This window comes from Borostomias antarcticus (genome assembly GCF_949987555.1).
Source record: "Borostomias antarcticus genome assembly, chromosome: 5".
Taxonomy (NCBI): Eukaryota; Metazoa; Chordata; class Actinopteri; order Stomiiformes; family Stomiidae; genus Borostomias; species Borostomias antarcticus.
This window is the reverse complement of record NC_140238.1, coordinates 1,569,340-1,591,839: the sequence shown is the minus strand read 5'-3', so window position 1 is coordinate 1,591,839 and position 22,500 is coordinate 1,569,340. Positions and strand designations below refer to the sequence as shown.

General features: G+C 44.3%; 2 protein-coding genes across 4 annotated transcripts in view; both read left to right on the top strand.

The window, feature by feature from the left end:
* The first annotated feature begins 3,515 nt into the window (after nt 1-3,515).
* galcb (galactosylceramidase b) lies at nt 3,516-12,355 on the top strand. Of its 3 annotated transcripts, none has more exons than XM_084438060.1 (17): nt 3,516-3,649; nt 4,336-4,404; nt 4,514-4,577; nt 4,866-4,979; nt 5,158-5,297; nt 5,537-5,575; nt 6,708-6,838; nt 7,279-7,434; nt 8,118-8,242; nt 8,447-8,574; nt 8,770-8,859; nt 8,951-9,040; nt 9,274-9,418; nt 9,539-9,719; nt 10,077-10,240; nt 10,373-10,449; nt 10,585-12,355. In XM_084438060.1, exons 4-17 carry the CDS (start codon nt 4,886-4,888, stop codon nt 10,726-10,728), a joined length of 1,704 nt encoding a protein of 567 aa, XP_084294186.1. In that variant the 5' UTR covers nt 3,516-3,649; nt 4,336-4,404; nt 4,514-4,577; nt 4,866-4,885; the 3' UTR covers nt 10,729-12,355. The 3 variants fall into 3 exon arrangements, with proteins under 3 accessions (XP_084294186.1, XP_084294187.1, XP_084294185.1); XM_084438061.1 differs by lacking the exon at nt 6,708-6,838 and adding an exon at nt 5,793-5,920; XM_084438059.1 differs by lacking the exons at nt 3,516-3,649; nt 6,708-6,838 and adding an exon at nt 5,793-5,920 and having other exon boundaries at nt 4,342-4,404.
* A 1,461-nt stretch (nt 12,356-13,816) lies between these two features.
* ak7b (adenylate kinase 7b) overlaps nt 13,817-22,500 on the top strand; it is a gene marked incomplete at both ends in the record, with an annotated part of 14,432 nt that continues 5,748 nt past the window's right edge. The window contains 12 exons of the mRNA XM_084438341.1: nt 13,817-13,888; nt 17,134-17,316; nt 17,845-17,953; nt 18,161-18,255; nt 18,934-19,044; nt 19,216-19,299; nt 19,396-19,484; nt 20,139-20,229; nt 20,326-20,403; nt 20,636-20,785; nt 21,075-21,203; nt 21,838-21,943. Of these exons, the coding sequence (XP_084294467.1) occupies nt 13,817-13,888; nt 17,134-17,316; nt 17,845-17,953; nt 18,161-18,255; nt 18,934-19,044; nt 19,216-19,299; nt 19,396-19,484; nt 20,139-20,229; nt 20,326-20,403; nt 20,636-20,785; nt 21,075-21,203; nt 21,838-21,943 (1,297 nt within the window). The remainder of the gene's footprint in view (nt 13,889-17,133; nt 17,317-17,844; nt 17,954-18,160; nt 18,256-18,933; nt 19,045-19,215; nt 19,300-19,395; nt 19,485-20,138; nt 20,230-20,325; nt 20,404-20,635; nt 20,786-21,074; nt 21,204-21,837; nt 21,944-22,500) is intronic.

The following is a 22,500-nucleotide window of genomic DNA, read 5'->3' as shown; positions in this document are numbered from 1 at the left end:
GATACAATATCTAGTCAGTCATGTGTGTGTTCATTACAAAAGATGAACAAATAATCATATTATTGGATGCCATCTTTATTGGAGGGTATGCCCTTTTTGTCCCGTCTTGCATGATAAACTGGTTGGCTGTATGTAAACTGGTGGGCTGGCCTCTTGCCAGGCTGCTATTAAAAATAAGATTATTTTCTAAAGAGCTTGCCTGGTTAAATAAAGGCTAAATAAATAAAAAATAATCAAAATAAATAAAATGTAGATGCCAAGCAGCTAAACGTGATGGGCTGATCCACAGCCTGACCACCTATTTACTGCGGTTAGTCAGTTTCCTCCCTGTTCCTCCGATAAGAAAAGCTATTAACGGGTCGACTCATCTTAAACAAAGCAGAGACTTTTAAAAGAGAATAGAATGCAAAAATATACCCCAAAAAAAAAGTCTTAAAAATATTCCTTGGATAAATGTAAAGCAGTATAAACCGTGCTTGTATACAGAAGTCTTCTGAGATAAAAACCGTGCTTGATGGTAGAGAGAACAAAGGAATGAGCAAAGTGAGATACTGCATCACTGTCTCACTCTCTCTCATTGCATATTTAAACCATTTACCCCAACATGCTTCACTAAATTGTTATCTCAATACACGGCTTGGGGACATTTGCTCGCTGACACACAGCGACTTAGTCCTAGTGACAGCTGACAGTGTATTTTAGGCTCAGTGCTGCTCATACCGTATCTCCATCCGGGTGCATTAACATTTGAAAAGGGCACACACTGAAGAGAAGCAACAAGCGGATAGTTGTGGGAGTGAGTTAGGCAGGACGGACACGTTGGGTGAGAAGAGTTGATTGGATGATTGGTTTGATCCAATTGGAGAGCCTCTGTAGAATGTGTAAGTGCTAAGCCTTGAGATGGACAGAAAGAATCATGAATGAAGCAGTATGGAGCATGTTGAGAGGGTGATGATGATGATGATGATGGTGATGATGATGATGATGATGATGGTGATGATGATGATGATGATGATGATGATGGTGATGGTGATGATAATGATGATGATGGTGAAGATGATGGTGGTGATGATGATGATGGTGATGATGATGGTGAAGATGATGATGGTGAAGATGATGATGGTGAAGATGATGATGGTGAAGATGATGGTGATGATGGTGGTGATGATGATGGTGAAGATGATGATGGTGAAGATGATGGTGATGATGATGATGATGATGATGGTGAAGATGATGATGGTGAAGATGATGATGATGATGATGATGGTGAGGATGATGATGGTGAGGATGATGATGGTGGCAGATCCTCTGACGTCGTCACATACTCTCACAACAACCAATATTCCTTCACTCAGTCATGTCTGATGCATCCCATGCAGCTTATATCCCTACATACCCACAATGGTATCTCCCACAATGGTATCTCCCACAATGGTATCTCCCACAGAGGAACAGATGAGTTGACATCATCTGGTGTAGAGCCAGGGGACGCAAGCCTGCTGAGTGATTTGTAGATGACTTTGTAATTACTGATCATGTTAACCCCCATCTCTGGTCCAATCTACTCTGCTAGGGAATGCCTTTGGGGGTTTTGCACCGTGTGTGTCATTGATTTAAGATATACGCGTAGATATTTCATATAGGCCTACACAAACACCTCAATAAGCACAGATGAAAACAGTTTGTTGTTCACTCCGCTTTGATAAAGTGACTATAAAAAGTACATAAAAAGTGAAGAATCGGATATACTAACTCACAAGACACTCATTTTACAAGGGAAATCTTTCATACGAGCAAACTAACGGACTAAATGATCCGCTCTAAAAAGGGGCGCAGTGTGTAAATGTTTCGCCTGATCGTTCTCTACCCAGCAAACACACAACGTCAGGGAGACGTTCAGATCATGTCTTAATAACGTCCGTCTGTCCTGAACCCCGTGTGTTCGTCTGCTGGACCCCTCAATATTCACACGTCTGGCTTGGACCCCTCTAAGACGTCTGTGGACGTGCAGAACGGGTTCAATATCTGAACGTTAAAAAAAACACATTCATTCTGGCTCCTAATTGGATGTCTTTGGACGTCCGAAAAAGACATCTAAAAGACATCTTTTAGACGTGTCTTTGCTCAGTGGGTACTTTCGAATGCAGCATAAACGGAGCTGCTTGCAAAGACTCGCTCTTGTGTACCTAATATAATGAATCATGACAGTACAACACTGTGCCATTATGCAGCTTTTCGCCAGCGGCATAATTGTGATTCTGGTCTGGCACGCCGCAGTCCAGTAGAGGACGGTCTGAATCGAAAGCCTTCGTCTGGCAGCTTCTATTAAGTGACAGCCAGTGGACCAAAGCAGTGCCAAATTAAAATCCTTTCAAACGGCTGCCAGTCTCTGACTGTCCGTAATATGGCAAAGTAAATAGAATCAGATCATCCTAAATAAATTAAATGTCCAGACAGTGGGCGCATGGCACCCTACTATGAATGACAAATATTTTTCCTCTTGTCTTGTACAGAAATGGTGGAAAACCAAGCTGTTTTCTGTTTTCAACCAAGCTATCAATATTTGATTAGCCCATCAGTCCAAATCAGCTGTTGTAGTATCCATTCTCTCTCTCTCTCTCTCTCTCTCTCTCTCTTCTCTCTGTATCTGTATGTGTGTGTGTGTGTGTGTGTGTGTGTGTGTGTGCGTGCGTGCGTGTGTGTGTGTGTGTTTGTCACATGAGTGGCATGGCATCTTAGTGCGTTACACTGTCGCCTCACAGCAAGGAGGTCCTGGGTTCGATTCCCATGTGGGCTGCCTGCCTCCTGGCCGGCCCTTTCTGCGTGGAGTCTGCATGTTCTCCCCGTGCTCACTCAGGTTCCCTCCACATAGAACCCCAATATGAAAACCATGCAGGAGAACAGATGTTCTTCAGAAGAACAGACTGAGCCCTTGGACTTGGTCCCCGGGCGCCTCTGATGAGGCTGCCCACTGCTGCTGGAGGACAGCTTGGATGGGAAAACGCAGAGGATCAAATCCACCAGCGATCGCTGTGTTTGTGTGTTTGTGTGTTGTGTGTTGTGTGTTGTGTGTTTGTGTGTTGTGTGTTGCCGCTCACTCACGCATGTGTTGGTGTGTAGGCCTAATTGCTGCATGGTGAATAAAACCCCCTTCGAGCTCCAGTAATTATTAATTAATGATTATTATGTGTGTGTGTGGGTGGGGGGGGGCGTGAGAGAGAGAGAGAGAGAGAGAGAGAGAATACAGAGATGGTACGAAGCACTGAGTGTGATGAGTGATGAGTATACTTCAATATCACATGTTCAATGCTCATAATTTGCTTGGCCAACACTGCCATCATGTGGTGACTTGGGTATATTACATGAAGAGAAAGTTGTGCCAGAGACCTCTACCTACTGTAGGACGATGATTGGACAATTAGCAGATCACGTGTTCCACATAGAGGCGTGGTTATGTGCGAACTCGTGACCGCAGCATAGTTCACACACTTCACTGCAACATTGAAGGATGCCCCCACGGTTATATTCTGTTTTCGGCTTGTGCATTTGTTTCATATTCGACCTGTGCACTTCTGAAAGTTATGTGTTGGATGATAAAATCGGATTAGGGAGAGTATTTGACGGCATCGGAGGTTTAAGTGGTGGAGGGGTAAGTTGCTATTGCTAGCCTGGAGAACTTCCTGGTGTGTGAGCATTACTCGCAGTAAGGTCACTTTGATTCAGTTTGGAACAAGTCTAGTGTTTGGAACAAGTCTAGTGTTTGGAACAGGTCTAGTGTTTGGAACAAGTCTAGTGTTTGGAACAAGTCTAGTGTTTGGAACAAGTCTAGTGTTTGGAACAAGTCTAGTGTTTGGAACAAGTCTAGTGTTTGGAACAGGTCTAGTGTTTGGAACAAGTCTAGTGTTTGGAACAGGTCTAGTGTTTGGAACAAGTCTAGTGTTTGGAACAAGTCTAGTGTTTGGAACAGGTCTAGTGTTTGGAACAAGTCTAGTGTTTGGAACAGGTCTAGTGTTTGGAACAAGTCTAGTGTTGGAACAAGTCTAGTGTATGGAACAGGTCTAGTTAATGGAACAGGTCTAGTGTTTGGAACAGGTCTAGTGTTTGGAACAAGTCTAGTGTTTGGAACAAGTCTAGTGTTTGGAACAGGTCTAGTGTTTGGAACAAGTCTAGTGTTTGGAACAGGTCTAGTGTTTGGAACAAGTCTAGTGTTGGAACAGGTCTAGTTAATGGAACAGGTCTAGTGTTTGGAACAGGTCTAGTGTTTGGAACAAGTCTAGTGTTGGAACAAGTCTAGTGTTTGGAACAAGTCTAGTGTATTTCTCTCTTTCTTCCCAGGCCACATCTCGTCTACTTGTCAATTATGCCGAGCCATACCGCAGCCAGATATTGGATTACCTATTCAAGGTACATGTTTCGTGTTTTCTATGACTATCTAACGTTAGTCCTCGATATCTTGCAAAAATAACATTGCATTCCGAATCTAGTTGAATGGTTTTCTCTTGTCTGTCTTCAGCCAAACTTTGGGGCTTCTTTGCACATCCTGAAAGTGGAAATTGGAGGTGATGCTCAAACTACAGGTATGCCTTTGAAAAGCAGTTGCTTCACAATCCTATTCCTCACAAGGATCAGGAGCCTATTGAAGCTGTACTGGTAAACAACATATTGCTAGTATGTCCAGTTTCAGCCATGTGACAACTGATGCTGTTATGTCAGATAAGCCATAGTCTTGTTGTTTCATACCATGTATTGTGTTACACATAACAAACACGTTCGAGGATGCTGTACAATTATCTGAAAGTAGTCGATTAAAATAATATGTTCAACACTGTAGAGTTGTTGTGTGAATTGTGTGATGCATGTTTCAGATGGGACAGAGCCCTCTCACATGCACTATGAGAACGACGAGAACTTCTTCAGGGGTTATGAGTGGTGGCTGATGATTGAAGCCAAGAAGAGGAACCCCAACATCACGCTCATAGGTGAGGAGGACGAGACGAGATACGGTGTCACGTTCCACTTCCTGCTTATACATACTCAACCCCTCAACATGTGCCCGTCCCTACATTGTCCTATTTGATATGATATGCATCATTTTTTCTGTGCAACGTTATGTTTTGTATTGATGTGTTCCCCGCTGGGTTCATCTCTGTTTTGCAGGCTTGCCGTGGGCCTTTCCTGGTTGGGTTGGGCATGGGAAGAACTGGCCGTACGACTACCCAGATATAACAGCATCCTACGTGGTGTCCTGGATTATCGGCGCTAAACAGTACCACGACCTGGATATTGACTATGTGGGGGTATGTTTGCTCATTTGCTCTTTTAAAGTATATGACAGAAGATGTATTTATTTTATTTTATTTTATTTTATTTTATTTTATTTTATTTTATTTTATTTTATTTTATTTTATTTTATTTTATTTTATTTTATTTTATTTTATTTTATTTTTATTTTATTTTTATTTGTTTGTTTGTTTATGTTTATTTTTTTTAAAGATATTTCTTTACATAAAATGTGTGTTTTCACTGTGTCTCTCAGGTTTGGAATGAGCGCAACTTTGACAGCAAGTATATCAAGGTAAGCCAGTACAGACAATAATCTCTTTTGTATGTTTATACTGTACTTCAGTCAGAACAATTATTTGATTGTTACTTTGTAGTATTCCATTTTAATGTGCCATTTATTGAAACGGTGTGGGAAAAAATCAGCGGCCAACATTTAGTTTTTGATCAGCTCAGTTCACTGTGGCAGATCAGCCGTTAGTGCCTGAGAGAGCGTGTCCTTTGTCACCAAGGTGCTCCGAGACACATTGGATAAGGTTGGCCTAACTGATATCGGCATCATCGCGGCAGATGGAGACTGGGGCATCTCCAATGCCATGGGGGTAGACCCGTACCTCAACGATGCAGTTGAGGTCATAGGGTAAGTGTGGCGCTGGCCTCTGATGCCATCTGAGGTGACACAAAGGAGCACTTAACTAACTCCGCTGCACTGTGAGTCAAGATCTCTCTACGGCACGACACACTATCTGCCCATCTAGCTATTGTGCAACAAGATCCAGTTCAATCCAGTCAATTCAGTTCAATATAACTTTATTGAGACCTACAGGGGTAATTACAGTCATATCATAACTCGTTCATGAACACACACACTGGAGGTGAAACCAAAGCTCAATGGTTCTGATCGATCATACTCCTGGCTTGGCTGTTTCTTTGAGTTCTCTGGTGAGTGTTTGACTTCCTCTCAAGTCATACACAACTGCAATTTCCTTTTGGGTAATAAGGAAGCTGTTTTAGAAGCATGGATGACACCATATAACTTTATAGCTCTACTATTCTGATGTAACTGAATGTTGGTGGCTGTTTTTCTCCTCATGCCTGGATGGTCAGTAGTGGCACTTGACTTGACTTACATAAGTCAGACTCTTTCACGGATTGTGAATGTGCATGCCCTAGCAAACGTTTTTAACCACTGAACTTAACTTAACTTAGTCTAAGTTAAACTAGCTAATGTTTTTGCATGGCATTGTTTAAGTAAAACGACCAGAAGCCCAAATGATGCCCGTTGGTCACAAACCGTCACACAAACTTGACTGTTTGTTGTTACATTTACAGTACATTCCATTACGTAACATGACATTGTTACATTTACATCACCCGTCTCGCTTCCCCTCCTCCCTCCCCCTCCCTCTCTCGCCGTCACTGGCCAGCTTCTGCGATACACCCTGGATAAGAGTGGTTTGGAGAGGGTCAGGATCATAGCCAGTGATAACCAATGGCAGCCCATCACCCTGGCAGTGATGCTGGATGGAGAGCTGAGAGAGGCAGTAGACATCCTAGGGTAGGAGTGTGTTCTGCGTGTTTATCGCATGGCTACCGTGTGTCTGTCCAGGAGCGCTAACACCCCTTAGTCCACTACGTTATATTTGTGTGTGGATGTGTGGCTTTTCGGACATGTGTGTCCAAGTGTGCATTATATGCAAGTGTGTGGTTTATGTCTGTGTGTATAGGATACATATTTGTGTGTGTGTGTGTTTGTGCATTGACACCTATCTGTGTGTGTGTGTGTGTGTGTGTATGTGTGTGTGTGCGTGTGTATACGTGTGTGTGTCCATGCTTGCATGCGTGTGTGTTTGCGCGTGTGTGTGTATGTGTGCATGTGTGTGTGTCTGTGTGCGTGCATGTTTGTGTGTGTGTGTGTGTGCACGTGCGAGCGTGTATGTGTCTGTGTGCGTGCATGTGTGCGTGCGTGTGCGTTCGTGCGTGTGTGTGTGCGGACAGCGCTCACTACCCAGGCACCACCACGGTGATGGAGGCCCTGAGGACGGGGAAGAAGCTGTGGTCGTCGGAGGACTACTCCACCTTCAACGACCAGACAGGCGGAGGCTGCTGGGCCCGCATCCTCAACCAGAACTACGTCAACGGACGCATGACCGCGTACGTACCGCCCCGCTGGCCCGCCTGGGCAAACAGCTTCTGCTGCATTTCTTTATTTAGTTATTATTTAGTTAGCAGACTGGCTGCCCCGTCACTCCGAGGCCCCTGCGGTCGATCGACACGGTCACAGCTCTTCTCTGTCCTGTGGCCCCGCAGTGGTGGAATGAACTGCTCACTGACATCAGGACAGCAGAGTCGCTGCCCATCTTTCGGCGCAGGCTCAGAACTAATTTCTTCAAGAAGTACTACAACAATCCTCCCTCTTAAGCACCTATTGTATTTTAGATTGCTATTTTTGCACTTTGCCTTCAGCACTAGATTATGTTATTAATCACTTGTTTAAGAAAGGAGATGCACTTGTGAGTTCTGGCAAGTAGTAGTACATTGGCCTCTCCTACGTTAAATGCAATTATTGTTAGTGGCTTTGGATAAAGCGTCTCCTAAATGACTGTAATGTAATGTAATGTAGTTTATCCAGGCTAGTCCTATTGGGACTGAAGTTTCACACCAGGAAGCCTTAGATAGTGGCGGTGTACAATCGACAACTACTTGACATATATGAATCCCTCTCATATTTGGTTATTGTTGTTATCACCTAAAAATATCAAAGATTTTTTTTTAAGTTACTCCATACCACGCAATACAGAAACAAAGTGACCAGAATCTTTTTTGTGTTGTTCCAGGACCATATCGTGGAACCTGGTGGCTAGTTACTACGCAGACCTGCCCTTTGGGCGCGATGGGCTGATGACGGCAGACGAGCCGTGGAGTGGGAACTATGTAGTGGAAACTCCTATTTGGATCACTGGTAACTAACTTCCTTTCAAGGGGAAACTTCGCAAAATGTACATTTAAAAAAATAATAATAAAAATTCAAACATAAACGTAACAAATCCCATTTTCCACACAGTCTATTGCATCTCTTCAGATTTGGATAAATTCTCATTGGTTTTTAGTACGGCAGTTGAACCTGTTGACCACTTTGACCTTTGAACTTTGACCCCCCCCCCAGCACACAGCACCCAGTTTTCCCAGCCCGGGTGGACGTACCTGCAGACCGTAGGACACCTGTCACACGGAGGAAGCTATGTCGCCTTAACCGATGGCGTGGGAAACCTCACCGTTGTCATAGAAACCATGGTCAGTGGGTCATCTGCATCCTGTTTAAATAACCATGATATTTATTCTGGTCAGTCTGCTCCTTATCAAGACTGCAATATGTGTACTGGACAAGATGTGAAGGGGCATCTTGTCATGTCCACTTGTTGAAGCATAACTCAGGAATGCAATCTTCATGACATCATAATTTTTCTGATGTACTCTTTTCTTCGTCAGACACACGATCATTCAGTTTGCATACGGCCTCCACTTTTGCCCTACAACGTCACCTCCCAGAATGCAACATTCCAGTTGAAAGGATCTTTTGTGAGTACCGGTCCCATCCTCTGAGCCGTCGTCATGGAGAGCGATTGATTGACACACTGACCATGTAAGCGTTCCTCCTGCTCTACTGTAGGTCTCCATTAAGGAGCTACAAGTGTGGCGGTCGAGGTTCGACTTCAAGACGAAAAATTCATTCTTTTTCAAGAAGCTCAGCCCTCTGAAGGTACAATCTGTTCTATTACAAAAAAATATTTCAGACTGTGAACTTTATTTTGACACAATACTGGCTCTGAAAGCGTTTGGCAAGATGACATTTGACAGGTTGACATTCTCTGTGTTTTTGATCTCACTTGAGAGCCGTTCCCTGCGTGAGATTTCCCCTGCTGCATTTCACACTGTCTCTCAAACTTTCATGAGGTGATTTTATGTTGGATATGTTTTATGGTTCTCCTACAGCTTACTGATGGTTCGTTCACCTTGAACCTGGATGTCGATGAGGTTTACACAATAACTACAATAACCACAGGCCAGAAGGGCAGCTACCCAGACCCGCCTCCCTCCGCGCCCTTCCCCAAAGTTTACAAGGATGACTTTGCCGTCTGTAAGTCCCGTGACCGTAGATATTGGTGGATGTTTTGCATTGTTTACCAGGCAAATTTATCATAAAGTGACCTGCAAGTGAATAATTGAGTGAAAACGCTACCCCCTCCCCCCTGGGCAGCGGATCCCCCCTTCTCGGAGGCGCCTGACTTTGCCGACCAGACGGGCGTGTTTGAGTACTACATCAACCTGACCGACCCGGGGCCTCACGTCTTCACGCTGCGGCAAGTGGTCACCCAGAGGCCGGTCACCTGGGCCACGGACGCCGACCAGACCGTCAGCGTCATCGGAGACCACCAATGGTGAGGGACAGGGAGTCGGGTCTCTGCTCAACTCCACTCGCGTGAACCTCGGGAGCGGTACGACGGCGTGTACGTCCGTCCTGAAGAGAAATGCAGGAAGTTACTGTCCTGTAGGGCTGGGGCGTCGACGTTGATTAATCGTCTAATTGAAAAAAGAATGGCTAGATTAATCGTTTGAAAAATATTTGTTAGGTGCAGCCCTACTATTCTGTGCCTTTTCCCTGTCAACAACAAAATGGCTGACATTTTTACAACGCACTTTGTTAACACTGGTTTTTCTATGATACTCTTTGGTAACAGAAACAAAATAACTGTTTTTTTAAAGTTGACGTTTGATATTGTTTTGTTTTTCCCCAGGGAGAACCTGACTGTGTCATGTGATGTCTATATGGAAACGCTGAAGACCGGAGGCGTGTTTATTGCAGCCAGGGTCGACAAAGGAGGCCAGTCCGTGCGCAGCGCCAAGGGCGTCTTCTTCTGGGTGTTTGCAGATGGAACCTACAAAGTTACTAACGACCTGGGTGAGCTGTTTACCTCAACCTTGTATTTGAGGTGACATTAGAAATAAACATGCCTATGGGAGGTGGATTTTTTTACAATGTTTACTAACTATTAAAGATCAAGGTCGGTTTACCAAATCTTTTTCTCCACAGCTGGTCAGACTGTGCTTGCAGAGGGACTGTCTGGTACGAGGGCGTTCGGTTGGCACACGTTAACCCTCACAATCAAGGTTGGTTCATCAGTAACATCACTATCTGAATGTAATATTCATACCAGTACTTATTCCCATTTGGGTCACATGGTGTAGGACATGACCAATCATGATTAACTGCTGACTATAGTGCTTTGAATGCTCTGCTTGAAGGGCGACTATGCTTCAGGGATGCTGAATGGATACAGCCTGTGGAAGAACGCCGTGGTATTGGGCCCCAAGCATGGCTGGGCTGCCATCGGGACGCACACATTTGAACTGGCACAGTTTGACAACTTTGTTGTGGACGCGGAGTAAAATCACGTGAACTGACTGGATTGGGTGAATGTGTGCGATGTGAATATTTTTTTTCGATTAATTTATTGACACAATTATGCCGCTTTGAAAATCCCTAAACGTGTGTGAATATGGACAATATGATTTGGATTATGGGTATTTCAGGACTTTGTCCTTTTTTTATTGGTCCACAATGTTGGGTTGTTAGGTTGAAAGGGAACTACCTTTTTGACTCACTCAGTTATTCTGCCTGTTTTGAGTTTTTGCGTTTTAATTATTTCCGGTGAGAGGTCATGTTTTTGGTGGCGTGTGTTCGTCCGTACCGCACCGACTCTCACGGAACTCAGTGGATGGGCGTGGCATGGGTCACCGTAGAAACCAATACATTTCTGGAGCGGATCCGAATTACGGGGCGGGTTCACAACACGGCCGACCATTCACCACCATTCATTTGGCGAAAACAACTAGACTGATTTTAATGAAACTGTGTGGAGGGATGCAGCATGGTCCACCTCAGAACTACTGTAGAGATGCTCCGATCTGGATTTTTGGGGCCGATACCGATTACAGATTATTTTCCTCAGGATCAACCGATACGATATCAGTACCGATTTATTAAAAAAGCCTAAAAAACAGCTGCTTCTCCTCTTAGAATGATCTTACCAATATTATTGTACCGATATGATGACACTGTCTTTGCTTGCATAGAATTAGATCAAGGTAAACTCATGAATAAGCCTTACAAATATTATTCAGTATATCAGATATACTTAAATATACAGTATATCAGACCAATGCCAAGTGAGTTAAATAAATAAATAGTAGAATTGTTTTCCGTGGCCTTTATTTTGAAATTCCTTGAAAGAAAGCTAGCAGAAGTTTTGTTTCACACTGTGTGAAGAGCAACTGGGAGTGTGCTGCGTCCTAATTTCAAATCATTCCATGTCCCGGACACATGGGAGAAATTCAGCTTATTATAATATAATATTAGAGGTGTTTGTCGTGATTAGCTGCTATGTAGTCTTTCTCAGACTCAAATATTACGTGGAATCGCTGCGCTCCGCCTACTGCATAAGAGTGCTGCTTCACCGCCCGCTGAGGGCGTATCGATGGGTCAATATTGAAAGAGTGACAGGTCTTAGCGGCCAATGAGATGCTAGTCCAGGTTAGATGGGCGGGGCATATCTATGGGTGGGAGCATCTGATCACGAACGTCGTTACTGATTGGTGTCGCCGGGATTCACGGGACATCTAACAACCCGGAGGAGGGTGTAGCATGGGCCAATTAACAACCCATTCACTTCTGGAGCGGATCTGGTCCACGGGGCGGGTCCACGAGCCGCCCAAACATGGCCGGGCCGCCCATTCACCACCATTCATTATTTGGACTACAATTACGCCAAAACTACCAGACCGCTTTTCATGGAACCCGCTGGAGGGGTGTAGCATGGGCCAGTTTAGAATCCATTACATTTTGGCGGACGCTGAGCCACTAAATGCATTCAGGGGTGGAGGTCTGTGCTCTCTGTGCACCATTTCTAGTTGTAATCTATAATGAATAGTGCCTATTTGACAAAAAAATGATTTGCATCCTCCAAAGTCTGGATTCTTTTATTAACGATTTTTTTTATTGTTGAATGCCTTGTTCACTGCATTTATATTGTCATTGAAATGTTTGATGATGGTGACATCTGTCAATCTGAGATGAAGACTTGATGAAGAATGTCTTAACTGTGATTGATATGTTTTCAATAAATGTTTCAAATCTTACACATGTATTCACATATCATTGGTCTGAATATTTTAGTCAATGTACTGTGTAATTGAATTTGGGGAATTCTAGGCATGTTAGTAATGAAAGGTTACGACCAAATTGAGGAGAAAAAGAAAAAACGTTTCAATTATATTCATCAGTGATTTATTTGAAGACATTAATATTTAAGTTGTCACCCCATTTTCACCCTACTCTAATAAATAGTGGAGCAGCTTACTGGTTAGAAATGTCATAACAATTGTGCATTTTGTGATGAATGCATGAAACTTGGTAGCCTACAGTTATAGCTAGGGCATCCCAACAAAAACACAAACACACAACAAAAACTGGATATTGGGGCATCATGCCATACAAAGAAATAAGCTGATCGTGATCAGTAGGCTACTTCAACTGTGAGGAAAGTAAAAAAAAAAACAAGCAGCACTTGGTTTCTCTCAAACAATAGCTCTTTTCAAGGTTGTACATTCCACATTGTTTTTTGTTTCGTTATTTGGAATACCCTTGGGTATAACTACTAAATGTCAGTGCTTTTATCACAAAATGCACACTTTATCTTATCTCCGCTAGAAGAGCAGGTGCCACCATTCACCATAATGATGGGGCACTCATGATTCCACTTTTATTGGACAAAAAAAATATGAATTGCTGGTCCAGAGGTTCGAATCCATCCACTAAAAGTTTGCTGGTTCTTGAAGTTCTCAAAGGAGTGTAACGAGTTGACAATTCTGTCTGATTTCGGAAATTGCGTTTGTTCTATTAATACATCCATGGTGTAGGAGCCATAATGTTTATTTTGTTTGTGTATGTTTATATTTGGTTTATTGTTTATGAGCCTGCATAACTGCCTTTGTTTATTGTCTATTATTTTGTCATTGGGTTCCTCTAATTGTTGTGTGGGTGTGTCTACCTACAGGGTGTGGTTCTACCTACAGGGTGTGGTTCTACCTACAGAACTGGAGGGAGGGCCTAGAACAGGTAGACAGAGAGAGAGGGGTTAGTTGGCTCGGGATATTTTCTGTTGACCGTCATATTTACGTTTTCATTCATTTCTTTCAGTTTAGTTTCATATTGTTCTCTTCCTCATAAGTTGAAGTGCTATTTAGTTGGATTTAATAAAACCTTAAACGTCATTTTGTCTGGACATGGCTCTCTCAAACGAGTCAAACAGCAACGAGTCCATCTAAGCCTCTCAGTGACCCTATATTATTGTTTTGTTTAGAAGTCGCTACAATACATGGTCTGTTTGCGCATGCGTGTGCGCACGAGGGACACACACCTCCATGACGGATACCCCGCCACTGCGTTGCCTAGCAACGGGAGGGACCACAACACAGGATGGACCAGATCACCCCTAAACGCGTTTTTATCAACTATCTTGACTCTTATGCTTCAAAATGCATCGCAAAGGTAAGATACTTTAGATGCGTGCTGTCCCACTATATACACGCCTGTTAAACATGGATTAGGCTCAACAAGGTGACGTTACACCTCAAAACCTGCACAGTGTCTGGCAAGCAGGCAGAGCAAACCCCACCTAACGTGCTCAGCAACAGCTAGATAGCCCCGTAGCTACTTCACTTAACTAATATATATATATATATATATATAAGCAAAAGGGTCTATTTTTAACAAATGCTGGGTTTTGGCGCTACCATTAAATAACTGATTTAGACGCGTTCTGTCCAAGTGAAATTATTATTAATATTTTTCCGAGGTAGTCTTCTTCTGTGTATTAACGCACCGGAATGTGTGACCATCAGATTTCGTGACCGGTGGTCACACATTTCGGTGATCACAGATGTCGGTGTATAAACATGCGGAAATCAGTGACCACCGGATCTGATCTGGATCTGATCACTGATGGTCACAGAATTCCGCAGAACACCTGGTTGAATCCTCCGGTTGGAAATGCGTCGGTTGCTCTGGGAAGAGAGACCAGCAGCTGATGACACAGTGGAAGTTTGAAGTGCTAACACTAACTATAGTAACAGTACTCCTATATGCTAACTTCTTATCTTATCTTATCTTATCTTATCACTATAGCTTACAATTAGAATCAGAATCAGTTTTTATTATTAAAAAAAAATCTTTATTTAGTTTTTATAATTTGCCACCACCACCGCCTCCTCCTCCGAGCCATGGAAGAGGAGAGAGAGAGAAGAGGACATCTCTCTCTCTCTCCCTGACTCTCTCTCAGTGGTCCAGAGAGAGAGAGAGAGGAGGAGGAGATACCATCTAGACATCTCCACCCCCCCCTCTCTGGCTCACTGAGAGAGAACCGAGTCTCTCTCTGTGAACCTGAAAGGGGGGAGGAGGAGGAGGAGATGTCAAGATGGTATCTCCTCCTCCTCTCTCTCTCTCTCTGGCCCACGAGAGAGAGCCAGGGAGAGAGAGGGAGAGGAAGACGCCCCCCTCTCTCTCTCTCTGGCTGCTCTTCCTCTGTCGCTCTCTGGCTTTTATACTCCTCCTGGCCCACGTCACAAGGGCGCTCTGTGACGTCACGGTCTGTAAGGCTCTTTTGACAAAACCACTTTGTGTGCGTCATAGAGTTCTAAAATCACTGTGAATCACTTGATTGGCCCTTTCAGACAGGTGTGATGAAGGTGCTATTGCAAATTAAACCAAAAGACTGAGCTGGGGAGCCCACCCACGCTATAGAGGCATGTCTCAATAAAGACTTTGTTGCCATAAATTAGCTGTCTTATTCTAGCAGCCGATTCTAGCAGCGTTCCGTTCATAACAACGCAGGCGCCTTCACGAGTATCCTGGGTTTGGCGTTAATATTATAATAATATTCTCTCGTTTAAAATAAAGCAACTGTCAAAAGTTAAAAAGTCTTTATTGAGATGTGCCGCTAGGGCGTAGGTAGGCTCCCCATAGACCTGGTCCAGGTGATATCCTACAGATAACTCCCCATAGACCTGGTCCAGGTGATATCCTACAGATAACTCCCCATAGACCTGGTCCAGGTGATATCCTACAGATAACTCCCCATAGACCTGGTCCAGGGTGATATCCTACAGATAACTCCCCATAGACCTGGTCCAGGTGATATCCTACAGATAACTCCCCATAGACCTGGTCCAGGTGATATCCTACAGATAACTCCCCATAGACCTGGTCCAGGTGATATCCTACAGATAACTCCCCATAGACCTGGTCCAGATATCCTACAGATAACTCCCCATAGACCTGGTCCAGATATCCTACAGATAACTCCCCATAGACCTGGTCCAGGTGATATCCTACAGATAACTCCCCATAGACCTGGTCCAGATATCCTACAGATAACTCCCCATAGACCTGGTCCAGGTGATATCCTACAGATAACTCCCCATAGACCTGGTCCAGGTGATATCCTACAGATAACTCCCCATAGACCTGGTCCAGGTATCCTACAGATAACTCCCCATAGACCTGGTCCAGGTATCCTACAGATAACTCCCCATAGACCTGGTCCAGATATCCTACAGATAACTCCCCATAGACCTGGTCCAGATATCCTACAGATAACTCCCCATAGACCTGGTCCAGGTGATATCCTACAGATAACTCCCCATAGACCTGGTCCAGGTGATATCCTACAGATAACTCCCCATAGACCTGGTCCAGGTATCCTACAGATAACTCCCCATAGACCTGGTCCAGATATCCTACAGATAACTCCCCATAGACCTGGTCCAGGTGATATCCTACAGATAACGCGTTACTCTCAATGCAATTTACCATGAATGCGCTTCCTCGGCCCGCTGACAAAACCGTTTCGTTAATCACCAAAGTAAAAACATTGTTGGAAAGATGAAAGTCTTTTCTCCGAGGTCTCTACAGTTTGTAGTCCCCCACCTTTCAAATAAAAGGCACATTTGTACACTTAAATGTTTTATATCCACAGCGCATCGACTGTCTTCTTCTATCGGCGAATCGGCGCTCTCCGCTTTGTTTAGCTTACTCACTGCTGGGGATGATGCATTACATTACATTACATTACATTATTTACTTGTTTTATTTACATGTTTTAAATGTTAACATTTGCCATAGTTAATAATTCAGCGTAAATGTTCTCCCGCTAATCAGATACCTGAACGCGAGTCTCTCAACACCATTTAAGATGTAATGCAGGTATAGGCTCCCCAGAACTCCTGCCCTTAAAATAATATTCTCTATTCTCTATTCAATAATCTAATTCTGTCAAAATGTTCCAATATACATTTAGGTTGCAAAATTAGGACTTTATTCGTAGGCATATTTTTGTCATTATTTTTATTAGGCCTACACTGCAAATCTTTAGTGTTAATATTAACTGTCAATTAGAAATTACACACAAAACAGACATGCAGGATTGCTCCTCATTATTACAATTCTGTAACTATGACTTCAACATTTATTTTAACACCTAAGTAATTTACAAATGTTCTGACCCACTGTGACAAATGTACATTTCCAATAAAGTCAGATTGGGACTTTAGTACTGTGCTAGTAGGGTAGCCTAGTACTACTAGCTAGTGAGTTACCATTGTTACGTTAGCTTGCTAACTTTCTAACCTACTTAAGCTAATTATGCATAATGGCTGACTATAGCTTACCTTACGTTAGCTACTAAGATTGTAGTCATTAGCCAGGCCTTGCTAACTTTATGCTTTCCCGTTCTGTAGTTCTTGTCTGCCTGCGTGGTTGGAGCGTCCCTGATGGAGACAGGGGAGCCAGAGGTGGAGGAGGAGGACGAAAGGATGCCCCAAGATGAACACCTCAAAGTCAAGGAGGGTACCTTCCAAATAGTGGGGACCATTGCCACTAAGTCTGAGGAAAGGAGACCATATGTACTGGAGGAGTATTATGTAAGTTGCACTGCAAGTGATGAATACGAAATTAATTAAGCTGTAGTTTGCCACACGTGCAACCGAGTGAAACTAGGTTCTTGTGAGTCATTGAATAGGGTTACACTGGTGCCGTGACCCGGATGCTCTGTGGATGTGGAGTGAGTTTAGGGGGGTGAGTTTAACCGAGCGAAACGGGGTTCTTGTGAGTCCTTGAATAGGTATTGAGTTGTTGGTTAAACTCACTCCCCCAGTGTAAATACCGTCGCGGCGTGCTGATGAAGAGCTAGCTTTTCAACGGCGTAGCTGGTTAAAACGGTGTCTGCCCTGCGAGAGACCCGGGTTCGAATCCCACCCTCGGCACGACTAAACATATGGGTGACACATGACCCTAGGATAATGGTGTCCAAGGCACCAGCCATCTGCAAGTCGAGGCTGGATCGAACTCATCACATTTTTGTGTTCCATTACATCTGATCTTTCTTGTCCTACTACTGCACTGAATGTTGAGCAACCCTGCATCATTTGAATGTCTTTGTGTGTCCTCAGCAACTGCAGAGGGAGGAGCTTTTCCGGCACCTGATGGAGTGTGATGTCATCATCTACAACATCACGGAACACGCCGACCAGATAGACGAGGCCTCGTGGGCAATCTCAGGTAGCTACTGACTGAAATAGTCTGGTTAAACACAACATTTTATTGTGAAGCTGATGATGATGATGATGATGATGGTGATGATGATGAAGATGATGATGAATGACAGCTTGGAAATAGATGGCAATAGCACTTGATCTAAACACAGGAGGGTGATGATGATGATGATGATGATGAGTGCACCCTCACCACAAGCAGTGTTTTTTTCAGCTCTCCACTCAGAGATGGCCGTATTTGGCTCTCCAAAGATGTTCATCCTCTTATCCACAGTGATGACCTGGGCACTCAGCAAGCCAGTCGATCCTGTGAGTGAGAATTCTCTCTCTCTCTCTCTCTCTCTCTCTCTCTCTCTCTCTCTCTCTCTATCGTGCTGCATCTTTCTCTCTCTCTCTCTCTCTCTCTCTCTCTCTCGTGCTGCATCTTTCTCTCTCTCTCTCTCTCTCTCTCTCTCTCTCTCTCGTGCTCCATCTTTCTCTCTCTCTCTCTCTCTCTCTCGTGCTCCATCTTTCTCTCTCTCTCTCTCTCTCGTGCTCCATCTTTCTCTCTCTCTCTCTCTCTCTCTCTCTCTCTCTCGTGCTCCATCTTTCTCTCTCTCTCTCTCTCTCTCTCTCTCTCTCTCTCTCGTGCTCCATCTTTCTCTCTTCCTCTCTCTCTCTCCCTCTCTCCCTTTCTCTCTCTCTCTCTCGCGCGCATGCTCCATCTTTCTCCCTCTCTCGCTCTCTCTCTCTCTCTCTCTCTCTCTCTCTCTCTCTCTCTCTCTCTCTCTCTCTCTCACACACACACACCCACACACACACTCTCGTTCTCTCCCTTTTGCTATCTCTATATGAGTTTAGGCTATGTCTGTTTACAGTACAGGTTACTGTATGTGTTTGTGTGTGTGTGTGTGTGTGTGTATGTGTGTGTGTGTGTGAGTGTGTGTTCACTGTCAGTTGATTTGTATTCATGACAGTTCCCTGCCGTGTGTGTGTGTCCTCCTGCAGGATGATCCAGAGATCCCGTTCACAGAGGAGGACTACAGAAGAAGGAGGGCCCATCCCAACTTCAAAGAGCACATCAACGTCGAGAAGCTGGTGGTCAAAATGGGCAAAACTGTTAGTCGCGTCGCTAATTAGTGCCTTCAATCAATCAATCAATCAAAGCTTTATTTGTATAGCACATTTCATACCCAGAGGGAACACAATGCGCTTGAATGAACCCTCCTTAAACTTCTAAATCTTAACTTCTAAGTTCTAAATGTTCTTCCTGTTGATTTGTTGTTTTAGAAGAGCTCATTATTGTCCACATACGTTGTGGCCTCAGGTCTTCAGTATGGAATGGGAGAGCACGTCTTTCACTTCTTTTTCAAGGTATATAACGCCGGCCATGCCGTTTCTATTTTTACCGTATATGTGCCGGGGATCGTGGTGTGTTTACATTGACTTTTCTGATCCATCTTCCCTCAGACATCCTGGTTGGGAGATTTGCCCAAAGTTCCCGTCTTTGGAGAAGGCACCAACATCATTCCTACCATTCACATCAATGACCTCGCAGGGTCGGTCAACGTTCCTGCAAAACATGACATTCAGTAGCCTGGTCAGACTGACAAAGGGCACAGCCACACTTGCTTTAGTTATTATTTGGATTAAATGCTTACATTCTGTGTAGGCCTTTTTAAAATCACCGGTTTCTATAATTCTGTTTTCAGTGTAAGGAAACGGCTACAGTTTAAAGTTGCACAGAAACGGACGTTTGAGATCAGCTAACTTCCCTAGTTTGACGTATTTCCGACGCAAACAAGCTATGAGGGTGGGACATGTGTTTAGAGGAATTTGATTGGAACATTGACAAGTGGACGGGTTTTAAGAACTTTAGACAGATTCGATTTTCCAGGAAGTAAGAAATTCTATACTTTAATATAAGATTACAACAAAAGTGGAATTTTGTACATTTTTTGGCATACATCGTTGAATAGGTGAACACTATGACCAATTATGTGAACCAAAATGGGACAGAACGCTTTTTTCATTTCAGTGCGACTTTAAGCATTTAATCCAAATAATATAATCTGAAACAAGCGTGACTGTGCCCCTTTAATGTGAGCTCGCAATCTCAATCTGGTCTACCGAGCTACTGTAAGCATTTATACAGGCTCTACTCATCCATGTTGTCATTCACAGGTTTAATGTTCTGGTTCTTTCTCTGATAGCGTTATCCAGAATGTGATTGACCACAAGCCTAAGTCCCACTACCTTGTTGCTGTGGATGACTCCAAGAGCACCATTGAGGACATTGTGAAGGTGTGTGAATCGCCGTGTTTGACTGTTGGGACAATCCCTAAATTTTTCATGATTAATTCAGGCGAGTTTATAAAGGACTATTTGTGTCGTTCTCAGACAGTAGCCTCCGTGCTTGGGCCGGGGAAGATCCATCGAGTTCCCAAGGAGGACGCTTTTCTGACCAGGGACTTACAAGTAGGTTTGAATATCAAATCAGATCTGCCTGTTTAATGTGTATTTATAATTTATGCAGATGTTCAAATATAACTCTCCGTCTAACTGATGTTGACGCTAATGTACTGTATGTTGTGTCACACACACACACACACACACACACACACACACACACACACACACACACACACACACACACACACACACACACACACACTCTCTCTCTCTCATTCACCTTACATTCTCTCCATAGCAAATGGACATCGATGCCCTCTTTGTCAACCTCCGTATCGAGGCCGTCTACCTCAAAGAGAACTTCAACATCCACTGGGTGTGTGAGACGGGTCTCGTGGACAACATGGACCGCGTGGTGGAGGAGTACAAGCACACCAGGGGCCTGCTGGTCAGTGAGGAGCGCTAGTCATGAACCCACGCTTCACGCTTCACACTAAACACAGCGGGGTTGTGTGTCGTTCGGTCATTCATTCAAGCTGGACCCAGATAAAATAAGTGTGATAAACTGACTGGAAATATATTGTATTTTTACATGTGCAAAAAGTAAACTGTCCAAAAAATTTGAACAACTTAAATCTCAAACGTCCCCTCTTGATTTCCTCCACGGTTCAGTGGAACACACGGCGTGTGACGTATGAATGATTTGTTGTTGTTTGTTTGTTTGTTTGTGTTCCCAGCCCGTTCGTGTGTGTATCCTGGGCCCTCCTGCGGTTGGGAAGAGCACAGTAGCGGAGAGGATCTGCAAACACTACAAGCTGCACCACATCAGACTGAGGGAGAGCATCTCTGAGACCCTCGCACACCTGGTCAGCAGCTTGAGACGCTTAGGCAAACACACATGCACACATACTGTACATACAAGCACACACACACACACACATACAGTACAGTACAAACACACACGCACACACAAACGCACACACACGCACACACACAAATGTACACGCACAAACAGGTATGCACACACGCATGCAAACACACACACATGCATACATACAGGGCTGAAAATTAACACCTGCCACCGGGCAAATGCAGGTAAAATTTCCAATTGGCGACTAGATTTGGGAAGGCTGTCTGAAAAAAAAAAATACTCTGCCGGTAGAATTTTTAATCTACAGTCCCCTTGGCAGGTGACTCACCGTGAGCCAAAAAGTTAATTTTCACCCCTGCATACATACAAACAGACACACATACTAACACACACACATACAGTACAAACACACAACGTGGGCGGGTTAAGCACTAAGGTCAAGTGGATGGGTATGAAAGTAACCTCAACGCTACTACACTTTCAAGACGTCCACCCCATGTGTTTCACTCAAGACCGTCTTGTCACTGTGTCCCAAGGTGCAGTAATCCAGTTGTACTGTCTTTGACCCGGAAGTAGTGTTCATTCTGATGCCCCGCGGCGCAGTGGCTCACTCCGCAGTCTGTTCCCAGGAGGCCCTCATCCGCATGGATGACGGGGGGGACGAGAACGACGACGCCACGGGCAACGCTCAGGAGCTCCTGGAGACTCTGAAGGAGAATATGGATCAGAACGGAGGTACTGTTCTGTAAATGGACTGCACTTATATAGCGCTTTTCCACCTTAGCGACACTCAAAGCGCTTTACAATGGCCTCTCATTCATCCATTCACACACATTCACACACCAATGGCGGTAGCTGCCATGCAAGGTGCTAACCTGCTCATTGGGAGCAATTTGGGGTTAGGTGTCTTGCTCAAGGACACTTCGACATGTGGACAGTTGGAGCTGGGATTCGAACCGCTGACCCTTCGATCACTGAACGACCCGCTCTACCAACTGAGCTAAGCTGTACCCCGCGGATGAGAAGTGCTTCTATCTGATGTTCAACCACAGTGGCCACGCTCTGAAGAGGGGGGCGGCTGTAGCTCAGGAGGTAGAGCGAGTCGGTCCAGCGATCGTAGGGTCGGCGGTTCGAATCCCGTCTCCTCCTGACGACACGTCGAAGTGTCCTTGGGCAAAGACACTAAACCCCAAATTGCTCCCAGTGAGCAGGCTAACACCTTGCATGGCAGCTGCCGCCATCGGTGTGTGGATGTACTCTGAGAGTCTTCGTACTTCATACTGTACGGTTGG

Coding starts and splice junctions, on each gene's coding strand:
- galcb (XM_084438060.1), top strand. CDS start 4,886: ATGCACTATGAGAACGACGAGAACTTCTTCAGGGGTTATGAGTGGTGG. Junction 8,860..8,950: donor TCCAGTTGAAAGGATCTTTT/GTGAGTACCGGT, acceptor GCTCTACTGTAG/GTCTCCATTAAGGAGCTACA. Junction 10,450..10,584: donor CGTTAACCCTCACAATCAAG/GTTGGTTCATCA, acceptor CTCTGCTTGAAG/GGCGACTATGCTTCAGGGAT.